At 33.7% G+C, this 14,812-nt stretch overlaps 1 protein-coding gene across 2 annotated transcripts in view; it reads right to left on the reverse strand.

Annotated features, from left to right (window-relative positions):
• The window catches only part of LOC123678408, a 35,491-nt gene extending 20,892 nt beyond the window's left edge, over window positions 1-14,599 (reverse strand). The window contains exons 1-5 of one of the 2 annotated variants that reach the window (XM_045615423.1): window positions 13,897-14,599; window positions 13,543-13,730; window positions 12,681-12,863; window positions 6,408-6,868; window positions 4,665-4,973 (exon numbers count right to left, since the gene is read on the reverse strand). In XM_045615423.1, coding sequence (XP_045471379.1) covers window positions 4,665-4,973; window positions 6,408-6,868; window positions 12,681-12,863; window positions 13,543-13,605 — 1,016 coding nt within the window. In that variant the 5' untranslated portion in view covers window positions 13,606-13,730; window positions 13,897-14,599. Of the gene's footprint in view, window positions 1-4,664; window positions 4,974-6,407; window positions 6,869-12,680; window positions 12,864-13,542; window positions 13,731-13,890 lie in introns of both variants that reach the window. The other variant, XM_045615422.1, reaches the window with a different exon arrangement.
• Between the last annotated feature and the right edge of the window lie 213 nt (window positions 14,600-14,812).

The following is a 14,812-nucleotide window of genomic DNA, read 5'->3' on the forward strand; positions in this document are numbered from 1 at the left end:
CAAAGTTGATTTTCAGGTGATTTTGACCGTCATCCAAATTTAATGGTGTGTATGTAAAAAAAAACAAGTCCATTAACGATATCAATGTTCTGACCCAAATTCAATCGAACCCAGAAAAAAAATCGAGAACTGGGGCCAGTGAATGGAATTTTTCAAAAACTGCTGTTAATAAAATAGTCAAGAGACGCGAATACAATGATTTTAAATTTGAATACCAAGCCTTGCAAAACTTATATCGTAATGATCTCAAAATAAAGTTCGATTCTGTAATTTGTTTCAACGGAACAAATGACAAATACAACAATAGTGATACCTCGCGAGAAAATTGAGAATGTTTTGGAAGGTATTCAAGGAGACCAAACAAGCAAATGTATAAGAAGTATGGGTTCCAGAACCGTAAAGTGCATTTTACAAAATGGTGAACATTTCGAACACTTACTCCATTAATTTTCATTTACTTTCGAATAATCATTTGATTTTTCTTTCACTAAATGATACTTTCGTTCAATTATTATGAATTGAAATATTTAAATGATTATTATAAAAGAAGAACCAAGAAACCAGTATACTGGTTTCTTGTTTTGATTCTAATATGTTCCATTTAGTTCAAGAAGGGTAAGTTGATTTTCTTATCGAAATTTATTGCATATTGCATGTTGTTAATTAAACTAAATGAAGGTAATACAGATCCGACCCAAAGAAAATTGGATAAGGGTCAAAATCACCTGAAAATACACTTTGAATGCCATTGTATGATATATCATTGAATTCAGCGTTAAAAGTTATTCCGAAAAATGTCATAAAATATGCAGGTCCGTATTGAAAAAAATGAGGTTGAGGGTGGCCCAGAGAGTACGAAACGTTGGATACGAAATCTGATCACTTCAAATTGAGGATAATTTACTGTCAAATAAAAAATTCTTGTAACATTTTTTGATGATATTTGAAATGAAGTGGGAAAAAAAGAAAAATCAAAATGACAGAATTTACTTTTTTTATGATATCTCAATAACCGGCCCTGATAATCTCGATTTGTTTGAACTGCTTGACAATGCTCCTATGAATGCAACTTTTTCTCCATTTGACCGACCTTCTAACTCTTATGGTTTAAAAGTTACCAATACAATCCCATTGAAAAAGTGGCCACCCTGTATGTAGTCAAAACTTAGCAGAAGTATCTGAAACCTGAATTCAATTAATATATTTTATCATTTATTCATTAGAATTCAATTGAGCACGTTTTTTGTTTATTACATTCCACTTATCCTAAATCATCTATTGGATTAAAATTTGAATCCATAAAAAGAATTACACTTAAAATACATTTTTTCTTTCCTTTAATACTTTTTATAAAAATGTGTGGAGTTTTTCACACTTACACACTGAATCTTTGAAAACAAATTAACCAAACCAACTCTGGACCCCGATTAACCAATATTAATTAGAAGTAAGTTTTGTTAAGGCGGCAAAATGGGTCTCTGCCTAGGGCGGCAGTTTGGCTAGCGACGGCCCTCACTATAAGAAATAAACTTGAACTTCAACATTTGCATCTCGAAAACAAATCGTTACTGGACCCATGTTTATCGCACTCTTGAAATCATCTGATGAAGCTGTCATTTTCGTTTCTGTATAGTAAATTCAAAACTAATGTCTTTACAAATAAATTGCAATTTGCATGAAACACATTAAATTGTAAAAAACATCACAGACAATTTTTCAATGGACTAACTCAGTTCAGATCTTTGATAACTGCAGTATTAAAATTTTGTGAGGAAAATGATAAAAAAATTAAAACAATGGTTAAGTGTATACCGATGACAAATGCAAAAAGTACAGATGGCAAAACAATGGGGACACCGACAAAACGGATAGGTGAAGGAAAATAATAAATCTCGGACATTGAAAAGCTCGTAGTGCAATAAAAAGTTATCATTTTGAAAGCGATAATGAACTCATAAACCGTATTTTATGCTGCCGTGTCGATTTTTAAGAGAATTTGAAACAGTATTGGTTCATTCTATGGAAAAATTTGCGTTCTTCGTCTCATTATGAAATTATATATTTTGGAAATCTTGGGGGGGGGGTTCTAATTAATTAGAAATGTGCCATAATTTACGACTGGGCAGAACAGTGGTTTTTGAAAAATAATTTTGTAATGAATACCACTAAAACCAATATTATAATATTTCGTGCAAGTAATATAAAACCTAAACCGTACACAATAAATTTTAACAACTTCACCGTAAACACAACAGAAAGCACCAAATTCCTCGGAATTGTTTATAGATGAGTTTTTAAAATGGACTCCACATATAAACAACTTGGTGAAAAAACTTGATATATTCTGTTATGCTCAAAGAATATTAAACAAATATGTGGATGAAAAAATTTAAAAAATTCTATATTTTGCTAACTTTGAATCCTTGATTAGATATGGAATAATTTTTTGGGGAATTAGTGCCTCAGTACAGTCGGTATTTATTATTCAAAAGAGAGTAGTAAGAATACTCTTGAACTTGAGATACAGGGAATCGTGTAGGGGAAAATTTAGGTCCTTGGGAATATTAACTGTATATGGTCTTTACTTGCATGAATGTTTGTTGTATCTTCATAGAAATAAAGCTGAATTCCTTCAGAATAATACAAATTTCACCTACAATACAAGAACAGCCAATATCAATGTTCCCATGCACAGGTTGACTATATCCGAAAAGTGCCCTTCTTATATGTGCATACGAATTTTCAATAATTTGCCCCAAAATATTGAATATATACAGAATTATAGACAATTCAAATCAAAAACTAAGAAGTTCTTGATAGACCTTGAGGTGTATGGTTTAAATGATTATTTCGAACGGAAATTGTAAAATATTTAGTTATAGGTTGAGTTTATTTGAGTAGAGTTAAGTTATGTGTTATTGACACTATTCCATTTCTTCTTTATGTATTCTCAGGGAATATTTGAAATAAAGTTATCTATCTATCTATCTATCTATCTATCTATCTAATTACCCCCAGTCCCCCCCATTTCTACGCCCTTGTACTAACTGACAAATAAACTGCAACACCCATGAGGAGCTGTTTAAATTTAATTTTTTTTTTGTTAAACATAGATAGTACCTATAGCAAGGAGTAAATGATTGAATTTGGAGACAAAATCGTGAAGGTTCTTCCATGTGAACAATTTTTGTTATTTAAATATTGAAGTCGGTTTTTGCATGTTTTTTAAATTTCACAAACAAACCAGCTGTTCCGAGGAGATCCATTTAAATGCCTAGAGCACTCGTACGCGGAATTTATCGCCAGCTAAGTGAATTTGAAAGAGGTCAAATTATTGATCTACGGGAGGCAGGGTTGTCATTTTGAGAATTAAGAATTTGGTTTGATAATGCCCAAAATCGAAGAAGACTTATGGCAATTAAAGATCGATTTGCGACAACTCGATCTTTGGCTGATGAGTGGTTAGGAGAACAAGGCCATTCTGTAACTGTCCGAAAGGTTTACCGCCGGATAAGGTCTTTTGGACTACAGCATTATCGACTCCATCTTATGTTACCTCTGACGGTTGGGCATCGCCGGCAACGATTACAGTGGTGCGGAGAACCAACATTGGAATGTGGAATGGCATCAGGTCGTCTTTTCTGATGAATCTCGATTCTACTTGGGTGCACATGATGGCCGAAGAAGGGTTAGACGACGTCGGGGAGAAAGACGTGGACCTCAGTTTGATGTTGACCGTCATGTACACCGGACAGTAAGCGTTATGGTATGTGAGCTATTGCAAATACAAGTAGGTCACCTTTTTTATCCGAGGTAACATGACAGCGCTGCGTTACCTTCAAGGAATAGTGGATCCATATATATTTTCCCTTACCTCAACCGGCTCGAGAATCCAATATTTCAGCAAGATAATGCCTGATCTCATGTTGCCAGAGTTAGTTTAATCTTTTTCGAAGCGACCCATGTGAATCTTTTACCATGGCCGCCCAGATCCCCCGTTACCTTCAAGGAATAGTGGAGCCATATGTTCTCCCTTACTTCAACCGGCTCGAGAATCCAATATTTCAGCAAGATAATGCCTGATCTCATGTTGCCAGAGTTAGTTTAATCTTTTTCGAAGCGACCCATGTGAATCTTTTACCATGGCCGCCCAGATCCCCCGATCTTTCACCCATAAGCATGTTTGGAACATCATGGGTAGAAGGCTTGGAAAGTAACCCCAGCTCCACGGACTTTGGTGGCTCTGAGAGATGAAGTACAGGTAGCTTGGGATAGTTTCCCTCAAGAAGAAATAGACCATTTTATTGCATCAATGCTGCCGAGATGTGTTGGGGAGTGTATAGATAATCACGGTGGACAAACACATTATCAACAAATTTATTGAAAACAATTGTAAACCCATCTTTTTTTCTCCAAATTTCAATCATCTACTCCTTGCTATACTATGTTTTACCAAAAAAAAATTAAAATTTAAACAGCTCCTTCTGGGTGTTGCAGTTTCTTTGTCAGTTAGAATAATTCGAAACTTCAATATTCTGAGATATAACTCGGAATTTCAGGTAAAATTTCAGAGTTATAATTTGGAAGTTGAATTTTTATTTTGGATGACCCTTCCAGGGCTTCGTACAAACTACTTTCAAGAATAATTCGAAAAAGATACTTACGTTGTCATCATCGTTGCGAAATTTATCATGGTTTTGTCTTTCACGTTTACTTGGCATACTTTGTTGTCGTCAATAATCAAAACATTATCTACAACCTGGTTCTGACTTGTCACTTGTAAGAAAGAGGATACCTTTGGTGTAAATGGAAAGGTAGATTGCCCACCGATGACTTTGTGCCAAGTGTTCCACTCATAGGACTTGTCATTTTCTTGATTCTTTTTTTCGTTCACTCTTACTATATACTCATCAGTAAGATTAGGCATGAGAGCCCACATCAGAACAATCAAGTCGTATTGAGGATAAGGATCCCTGAAAAGAAGATTTCATTGTTATTCAGCTCATTCGTTGGTTCAATATTAAGTTTTGACCTCAGAGTATCCAACATAGTTCAAGAATTGATCGCTCAATCACGATTGAATGGTGAAATTTTCTAATTTTCTTTCGACACAGTACCAAATGATGGAAATGACCAGATATTTTGGTGATAATATTAAAAATTACTTTTTCCTAAGGATTTTCAACAGAGCTGAATTGGAAAAATGGTAAAGGTGAAAGTGTTTCTTTTCACATTAGGAATTTTCTGTTGTTAATATATAAAGGTCCAGATTTTAGTTAAATAACATAAAAAAGTTACGATAAATATATATCCTAGTAACTTCGTTTTCGAAATTTGAAGTTTGAAAAAAAAAATTTTTTTCTATAACTCTTGTATTATGACATTCATTATTTGAATTTGTAGGTGTTGAATGATGTAATGCTTCGGATTAGGTGTCTCCTGCCAAAATTATCCAAAGGCGTAGATATAGGGGTACGATGATCCTTTTCTATTGAAAATCCGGACCACTGTCTATTTTTTGGGAAAATTATTTCATTTTTGAAATCAACAGAGCTTCACTAAAAAAAAAAAGTTGAATTTCCTCTCATAAAATGTACCATTGTTCAGATAATCGAGTAGAAAGCACTATCCACGAAAATTCACAAAAATTGATTTTTCAAATTTTCCCATTAGTGATGAATGAAATACAAAAATTGACGTATAGGTCATTGTAATGCTTTTAGATGTCATTTATTTGAACAATTCAAAAAGAACATCTGTCAGCAATAAAAAAAATTGTGAGTATTCTGAAAATTGATGTTAAATGTTAATGATAAACGTTCTTTCTAAAATGTCCATTTGAATGCCATCTTAAACGTTTCAATACACTAATTTTTGTAGTTCCATTTATCATTAATTGGAAATTTGGAAGAATTATGGATTTTCCTGGATAGTGTTCGCTTTATTTCGATCATCTCGAAAACGGTCCATTCTATGAAAAAAATTTAAGGCACTTTTTTTTTAGTGAAACCCTGTTTATTTCAGAAGTTGAATACTTTTTCTCGAAAAAAAGACAGTGGTGTTAATTTCCAATAGAAAAAGGATCATCGCACCCCTATATCTACGTCACTGGAAAATTTTGGTAGAAGACACTCACCTAATTCGAAATATTACATTGTCTTAACTTCAATACCAAAATATTAAAAGAATGAATGTAATAATACTAGAGTAAAAGATAAAAAATTGATTTTTTTTCAAACTTTAACATCCTGTATCTCGAAAACGAAGCTTGTTAGGATATATGTTTATATGAACTTTCTTTCATGGAAAGAGTTGTTTTATCAGAGGCCAAACTTATTGAACTAAAATCTGGATCACCCTGTCTGTACGAGTCAAAGACTCGTCCTGGAATATTGCTCTATACTTACATGTTCTTATATTGATCATAAAATTTGGATATGCAATCCAGTATTTTAAGACGCAATAGGAACCTAGCGTTCTTATTGTCGTGTACGGCAATTACGCTTAGTATGCGTATTATGAAATGCTTGTCCATGATGAGTACAGCATTTGTTCTCCACATGTCGAACAACGTTCCTATCAAAAATCTGGACGTCATTCGGTTGACGATTTCCCCGTCGTCTCTATAGTCCATGTAGATATTGTGCAGGCATTCAACTAGGCCTTCAACTAGAGCCAAATCTTTATAGGGGTGGAAATCAAACCAAAAATCCGCAAAGGCAGTCAAGAATTTCTCTATTATATTGACATTAGAGACGGTTATGTGTACATATTTTTTGCTCAACAGGGTGAGCAGCACTCTGAGTACTTGTTTCGGATAGCAGTAATGTGTCTTCATGCAGGTTAAAAGAGCTGCCTCCAGTTCGACCTGAAAAAGATGTGAAATAAGTTATTTGATAAGGTTTTGTATAAACCTTGGCTACCGAATATACCAGGATGTTCGTATATTGAGGCGACGCTCTATTACGATTGTTTGGATGTATTAGACCAACTGAAAAGTCCTCGGTCTGATGTACAGACGGCGGTGCTAGTATTAAATCCATATGATTTTTAGTTAGTACTAACCTTCAAACGATACGTATCAAAATTTGACAGCAGTCCGACCATTAGTTTGTGAGATATTGCGTTGTGAGTGTAGTTACTTTTGTTATTTGAAAAAAGATGAAAATAAAGAATTTCATGTGCTGATAAAATATTGATTTTTGGAGGAAAAAATACAGTTGAAGCAAAATCTTGGCTTGAGGAAGAGTTTCCGGGATCTGCACCAAGAAACTCAACCATCATTGATTGGTATGCTAAGTTTAAACGTGGTGAAATGAGCATCGAAGACGGAGATCGCATTGGACGCCCAAGAGAGGCTATCACCGACGAAAAAATCAAAAAAGTTCACAAAATAGTTTTGAATGACGTTAAAGTTAAGTTGATCGAGATAGCAGACATTGTGAAGATATCATCTGAATATATATGTACATCATGTCATTCAATAATATTTGTACGAGCTCACAATCGATCAAAAGCAACAATGTGTTAATGATTCTGAGCAGTGTTTGAAGCTGTTTAAGTGCAATAAACCTGAATTTTTGCGTCGATATGTGACAATGGATGAACAGGGCCGGCGTTGGGGTGAAACAGTAAAGCGACTGTTTCAGGCGCCTCTTTTCGATGGGCGACAATTTAGCCCAGTTTGTGGCTGCCCTTTCATATTTCTAAAATAATATAGTCTTGACTCTTAAAAACAACATGAGCTTGGTCCGCTTTGCTGCGTTTATCAACATTCCCTGCAATAAAAATCTCCAAACCGTCTTAATGCCCGCCACTCACGAGGCGTTTTTTCGAGCGTTTGGAAGGAGGCGACCAAGTAGCTTGCGTCGAAATGGTAGCTAGTCTACACTGACGGACGTCCCTTGCTGCCATCGAAACCCGCCACTCAAGAGGTTGTTTTATTGAGTATCCAGGTCGGATTTCAGATGATCACAGACAACTGGCAATTTATCAGGTACCGTCAGAACTTCGTAGCGTACCAAATTCTTGTGCAAAATGAAAGAATTTTTGATAGGTTTCATCGAAATATTTAGGCAGAAAACCTCTCGATGGAAAATAAAAAGTTCAGCATACGCAAACAGGAATATGAAAAGTAAAGCCTATGGGGAACTAGTAGAATATTCCAAAGGAAAATTGCAGAATGAAAGAATAGATATAAATTTCTATTTGGCCGATATCGTTTTCCAACGTTATCGACAAATCTTCCTCTACATAGAAATAAACATTCATTAATTTCTCTTATAATTGAAAATAATAATCCAATTAGAGGTTTGGATATTTACTTTTAGACTTTGTCTGGTATAACCTAACCTTAGCTAAACTTTCGCCTAATAAAGGCGGTTATTATTATTATTATATGACCAAAATTTGTTTCTTTTTATGAAGAGATCTTTCTTCCATAAAATGTCCCATTTGATGGTAGTGTTCCTAGTCAATCAGTATTTTTACCGATGTGGAAGCCTAATCGAAAAATTTTTCTTTGCAACAACGTGTACTCATATCTGTAATTTGAGAAAATGAGATTTGAAAGTTCGAACCAAATTACTCAAAATAAATTTTTTTATTATCAATTCGATTGTCCTAGCCTGTAATTTTCTGTTTACGTATCGAATGAAAAATCCGAAAGTCGTATCAAAAAATATGTCGAAAACTATAAATGTTATTAGCTAATTTGAAATGAAATAAGCTAAAATATCAGTTGTTATACTGGAGGGGTTTTCCAAAAAGAGCTGTCATTTTGATATCAAAGAAAACGAGTATATTTTAAGAGAAATTAATGAATGTTTATTTCAATGTAGAGGAAGATTTGTCAATAACGATGGAAAACGATATCGACCAAATAGAAATTTACATCTACTCTTTCATTCTGTAATTTTCCTTTGGAATATTCTACTAGTTCCCCATAGGCTTTATTTTTGATATTCCTGTTGGCGTATGCTGAACTTTTTATTTTCCATCGACAGGTTTTCTGCCTCAATATTTCAATGAAACCTATCAAAAATTCTTCCATTTTGCACAAGAATTTGGTACGCTACGAAGTGCCGACGGTACCTGATAAATTGCCAGCTGTCTGTGACCATCTGAAATCCGACCCGGATACTCAATAAAACAACCTCTTGAGTGGCAGGTTTCGATGGCAGCAAGGGACGGCCATCAGTGTTGACTAGCTACTAGGGATGGAAATACCGGTTACTCACCAGTCGCGTTACATTTGCGACCGCTCCAGAAAAATACCGCTCCAAAATACCGCGATTTTGTAACTGTGGTTATAGGTAACAAAACCGTAGGCGATTGCAACTAAGTTGAGTACCAGCGACGGAGGAACGAAGGAAACGAGACCGTTGGTATACCTAGACTATTTGTGGACTGTCCTGTTTAATAATAATTCATTGTTCATTGAGTTTCTACGTAATTTTAGAAGAACGTATGCAAGCATAACAAAATCATAAAACTATAAAAATGTTTTGGTGGCTCAGAATAACAACAAAGGTTAGAATCTTCGAAGGGCACCTCATTAAAAACAGATGGTGTAAACTCCAGTGGAAATATACCATCATCGGGTAATCTAGGTATTACGTGAAAGAAATTATATCTGGAATTTCATTGGCAAATTGAATATAACGAATTGATAGAAACTTATTTCACATATAGTAATATCTAGAATCGATTTTTTGTTTACCGTTATTTTACAGAGAATTTTTAAGTATATTTGCATTTCCGATTGAGAATAAGTTTCAATTGTTGAAAGTAATCTCGGACTAACTAATTTACATTTGCTACAACCAATTTTCATCGAAGAAATAATAAAAAATATTTAAAAAAAAACATCGAAAATATTGAAATCATTAATTCTGGAAAATACTATGGAAATCAAATATATTCCATTAGGCTTTGAAAACACAATGGCAAAATAGTTATTTATAATACAAGTGCAGAAGGCATTGATATTCTTCCACGAGTTCAAAATTCAAAAACGAGCCACGAAATTGTTTATTACATATTTTACAAATATGCCTCTGGCCACGAAGTGGCGAGTTTTGGAATGAACGAGTGGTAGAATGAGCCTTCTGTACGAGTATTATACATTATTTTCTCTAATTCATTGCAATTTCATTGAAATTAATGAAATATTTCCATAAATATAATTTAGTGATTTTTGCATTGAAAAATGTTGGTTGGCAGAACTGATTTCTTTAAGGCAAATTGATGAATTGACAGATAAAGCCGTAGCGGAAAGTTCGGAGTGCCAACATAGAATAATAAAATATAACCATGAAAACTGTGCGTTTCTGATATATTCTCGCACGATTTTGTTCTACCAGATATGGAAGAATGAACGGATTAACCACAGAATTAGAGAAACGATTTTTACGAAGTTACAGGAAAGTAAATTAATTTCTCCTCGTTGAACATGGCGCAAATGAATGAAAAAAATTAAAAGCACTGACAGCAGGAGTTTTTGGGTGATCATAAATGAATTTAGTTTTGTAAAAGGAACTGGCGTACTATTTTTTTTTCGATGTTATTATTCGAAGTCCGGTGCCGGTACGCCGTAACTATCGTTACTTTGGAACCGGTTACTTTACGTTTGTGGAACGCGCGACTACGTTACTCAAAAATACCGTTCCAAAATCGCGGTATTGAAATACCGTCCCATCCCTACTAGCTACCATTTCGACGCAAGCTACTTGGTCGCCTGCTTCCAAACGCTCGAAAAAACGCTTCGAGAGTGGCGCGCATAAGACGCCTGTTCAATTCACTTTCAGTTCAATAAATAACACATGGCAACCCAACCAATACAAGCAGCATTGCCTATTACCCTAATTGAATGAGGGATGAAATGTTTTTCACAAAGACGAAAAACAACACAACGAATTACGTGAAAGTTGTTTACACATTCAACATACGGAAAATTTCTACGATTCTGAATTCGAAAAAAAGTTACTGATAAATGCTGAATGTTTTCAGCGGACATATAATATAAAGACAATGCGCCGTCACAAATCAATGAAAACAATGGCAAAATTGCATAAATTGGGCTTCGAATTGCTTCTTCATCCACCGTATTCGCCAGATCTGGCCCCCAGCGACTTTTTCCTGTTCTCAGACCTCAAAAGGAAAGAAATTTAGCACCAATGAAGAAGAAATCGCCGAAACTGTGGCCTATTTCGAAGCGAAAGACGAATCGTATTACAAAAATGGTTTCGAAAAGTTGTAAGATTGCTATAATCGCTCTATCGCCCTCAAACTGCCTCAAAGGCAACTATGTTGAATAATAAGATCGAATTTTGCCAAAAATATGTGTTTACTATTGTTACCGGGGACTTTTCAATTGACCTGTTACACATGGTATGTCAAAAGTGCAATTGATTTTTTTTTTGTATGGAACATTTTTTTTTTCTATTGAATTTCCAGATTGCATGGAATAAAAGAACTGAGGTTCGTTTCAAGCTTCAGATGCTTAAAACATAACGTTTTTGAGTTATTTCGGTTTTTCATCAATTGGAGGGTCTTTGGAAAAACACAATATCTTCGAAATTACTATATATTATTCAGAAGTGAATACTGAAAGAAACAGGTATGTTTGACCTTTTGATAATCATTGTGACATTTACTGGGTGTTCAAAATGCGACGGTTCCATGACGACTCATTCAAACTTCTGTATCGGGGTTATTTTTACAGATAATTAATCGAAAAATAATGGAATTCGATAGGATAGATCTCAATAATTTTCCGAAGATAATAAATTTGCTACCTTATAAAAAACTAAAATATAGGGTGTGCAATGTAGAATAGGCCCGATAACAACGCTTGAATCAGTAAGCTGAAAAATGTTGTCCATAAATTATTCGAAAAATTTTACTCAGAATTTTTTTTTCAATTATATTTGGCACGAATTTTCATCCCGATCGAATATGCAATTTTGAAATTGAAAGGGAACAATAGTGAAATAATTTTTCTATCCGATTGACAGCAAATATTAGTTTTGCAGACACATATCAATCAGTAAAGCATAGGTAGCAAAGTGAGGACTTTCTTGCCTAGTCACCAAAATGATTATTCTCAATGGTAATTAAACATTTCAAAAGTTGTCAAACTGAATTCCCATAGCAATCAATCATTCCAAAAATTGCGATTTCTATCAAATATTTTTCAATTTACCACTACCGGAAATACAATATCCTACATATACCATTATAAACAATTGGAGAAAAAATTATATGTTCAACTCGGCAGCAAAGTAGATTGGCTGCCTCAGCTGAATTCCTAGTTATGAACTATCAGCAGTATCAGCCGCGGCTTCAATCTACTATTTGGCTGCCTAGTAAAACAAATAACCAATTTCCACTCCCCTTACAGAATATGACGAAATTTTCACAATTCGCCAACTACGTAACTGTCTATTTATGCAACTGTGAGATTTACTCTACCGTAAACAGAATACACGATTAACAACCAATAAGTTAGCATCTGTAAAGTAAATCACACAGTGAATAACCAATAAGATAAAACCTTTGGTAGTTGCCATGTCAACGAATAACAAACAAACCGCGCAGCTGGTTCTTGCAACTCTCGTTATGTAATATACAATTATCTTCTAAAAGTATGAATAAAATGCAGAACTGAAAAAACTTACGTCTAACTGCTGTGGTGTTTCTTTGGGGATAGAATATCCCAATAATCTCACAAACATCCCAAGTACATCGCTTACGGTTCTTTTGTGATGATAAACCAATATATCTCTTCTTAGTTCCCAAATTAGCATTCTAGAAAAGTTTATCCTTATTCGGTTCAAAACTTTCATCACTTTGAACACCAACTGAAAATATTCGTCCATAGAAATAGCAGAAACAAAATGGAATAACAACATTTTATTTATTTTTCTTTCAACAGAACATTTCTGCAGCAACAAAAAAGAGCGCGTTACAATTATCAACTAACAGAAAGCCAAAATAGTACTATGTATGCAGAATTAATAGATAACAAGAGTTACACATTTACTTAAATTTGTTTTATGTAATTTTGAATAAAGGTAACTTCATGATTTGTGACAGGTTATAGGGAATCGTTGAAAAAGGTCTAAAAGTATAGCATCACCAGTTTTTATTTTAAAATAAAAAAAGGAGAGCACTTAATTCATGCGCCAATTGCTCCATTGGAGATCACATAATTGTATATAGGTTTACATGTGGTCGCTAGGGGTGCATTTGACGACTTTACGATAGATTTGTTATCATTAGGTATTTCTTTTCTACTTTTTAACATATTATTGCATAGCTTCTATTTGTTATTTGAACTTTAAACTAATAGTTAATTGGATACTTATAGAATGAAAGGAAAGCCTAATGATATATAGAACATATAGAAGTTCCGTAAACATTTATCGGGATAAAAAAAGATATAGGTATGTTGTATTTTAAGTGAAATGAACGTTTCTTGCTCTTCTAATATATTTTTATATTTTTTTATTATTACCTATTATTATGCCAAGGACTCACCGGTATATATCTGAATTTCATTAAAATGAAGTATGACATTTCAAACAATTTATCCATATTCATTAATGTTTTTGCTCTTTCCTGTTCTATTTGGACATTGATTTTCTCGAAGCATTTTGATATCCTGTTCCTCCATTTGATTGTTGATTTCAAATAATATGGCGACCAAAGTTGTAGATCATCATAAACTGAAAGTTAATTTATTTAAATTAGTTTATTTAGTTTCAAAAGGGTTCAATAATAAATTATTATAATTACATAAATTATTTGCAGAGACTCTTTTTATATTTCAAAGGTTACATTATGTGATTATGTATGGAAAATAACATCATTCAAACCGTTGCTCACCTGTACCTTACGTACTGAATTTTGTTATCACTTTTCCACACTCTGTATAAGGTAACTGTATACCCAATATGACCTACGTATTTTTTTTTTGATTATGATAATGTTTAATAATAAGTTTTTGGGAGGTGAAAATACAAATTTCGAGGGTATTGATAAAATTGAAAACAAAATAAAAACTAATTGTTGCATAATATTGAAAATAAAATAAAAACATTGAATGGTTCAAATGAAGAAATGCAACTGTCAATACAGAAAATAAGTATGTATATTGAATAATTTATAATACATATTTCGGGCATATGAAGTCCTCTTTATCAGTATTCTTCAACCGAAAACAATCTTCATGAACGTAAGTTTCACAGACAATACAAATACGCTTATCCTTCTTCTCATCTTCATTGCAGATTGAACAAAAAGATTTTAATTTTTTTTCAGAGAAAATATGTTTTATAATGGCGCAATAATCAATTTTTCACCAATCCTAGGTAATTATCAAAAAAATAGATTGTTAACTCGTATATACAATTAGATCAGGCTCATCATTATTCGGCATCAGAGAATATACGTGCACCGATATTAGCGTAATAGTTCAAATAAATAAACATTCTAAATTTAAAATAATGATTTTCGTCTGAAAATATTTTAAGAAGTATACAGGGTCTATCACGGTCGCGTCGGTGGTACGTTAAACGTTTATGGAGAACGGAATTCATTGAAAATTTGGTACAACTGCTTTATCGATCTAAAATATTTCAAGTGCTGCGGTGTTGCCACTTATGTCGAAGAGTAGAGGTAATTTGTAATTTCAAATGGAACACCCTGTATATTTTTGCATCATTAGATAGCTTTTTTGACGATAATTGCAATTTGCAATATGCCATAACTCGGTTGAAAACTCAATGGTTCATGAGTTAATGGGATT

The sequence above is a fragment of the Harmonia axyridis genome, chromosome 4, assembly GCF_914767665.1.
Source record: "Harmonia axyridis chromosome 4, icHarAxyr1.1, whole genome shotgun sequence".
In the NCBI taxonomy this organism is placed as follows: domain Eukaryota; kingdom Metazoa; phylum Arthropoda; class Insecta; order Coleoptera; family Coccinellidae; genus Harmonia; species Harmonia axyridis.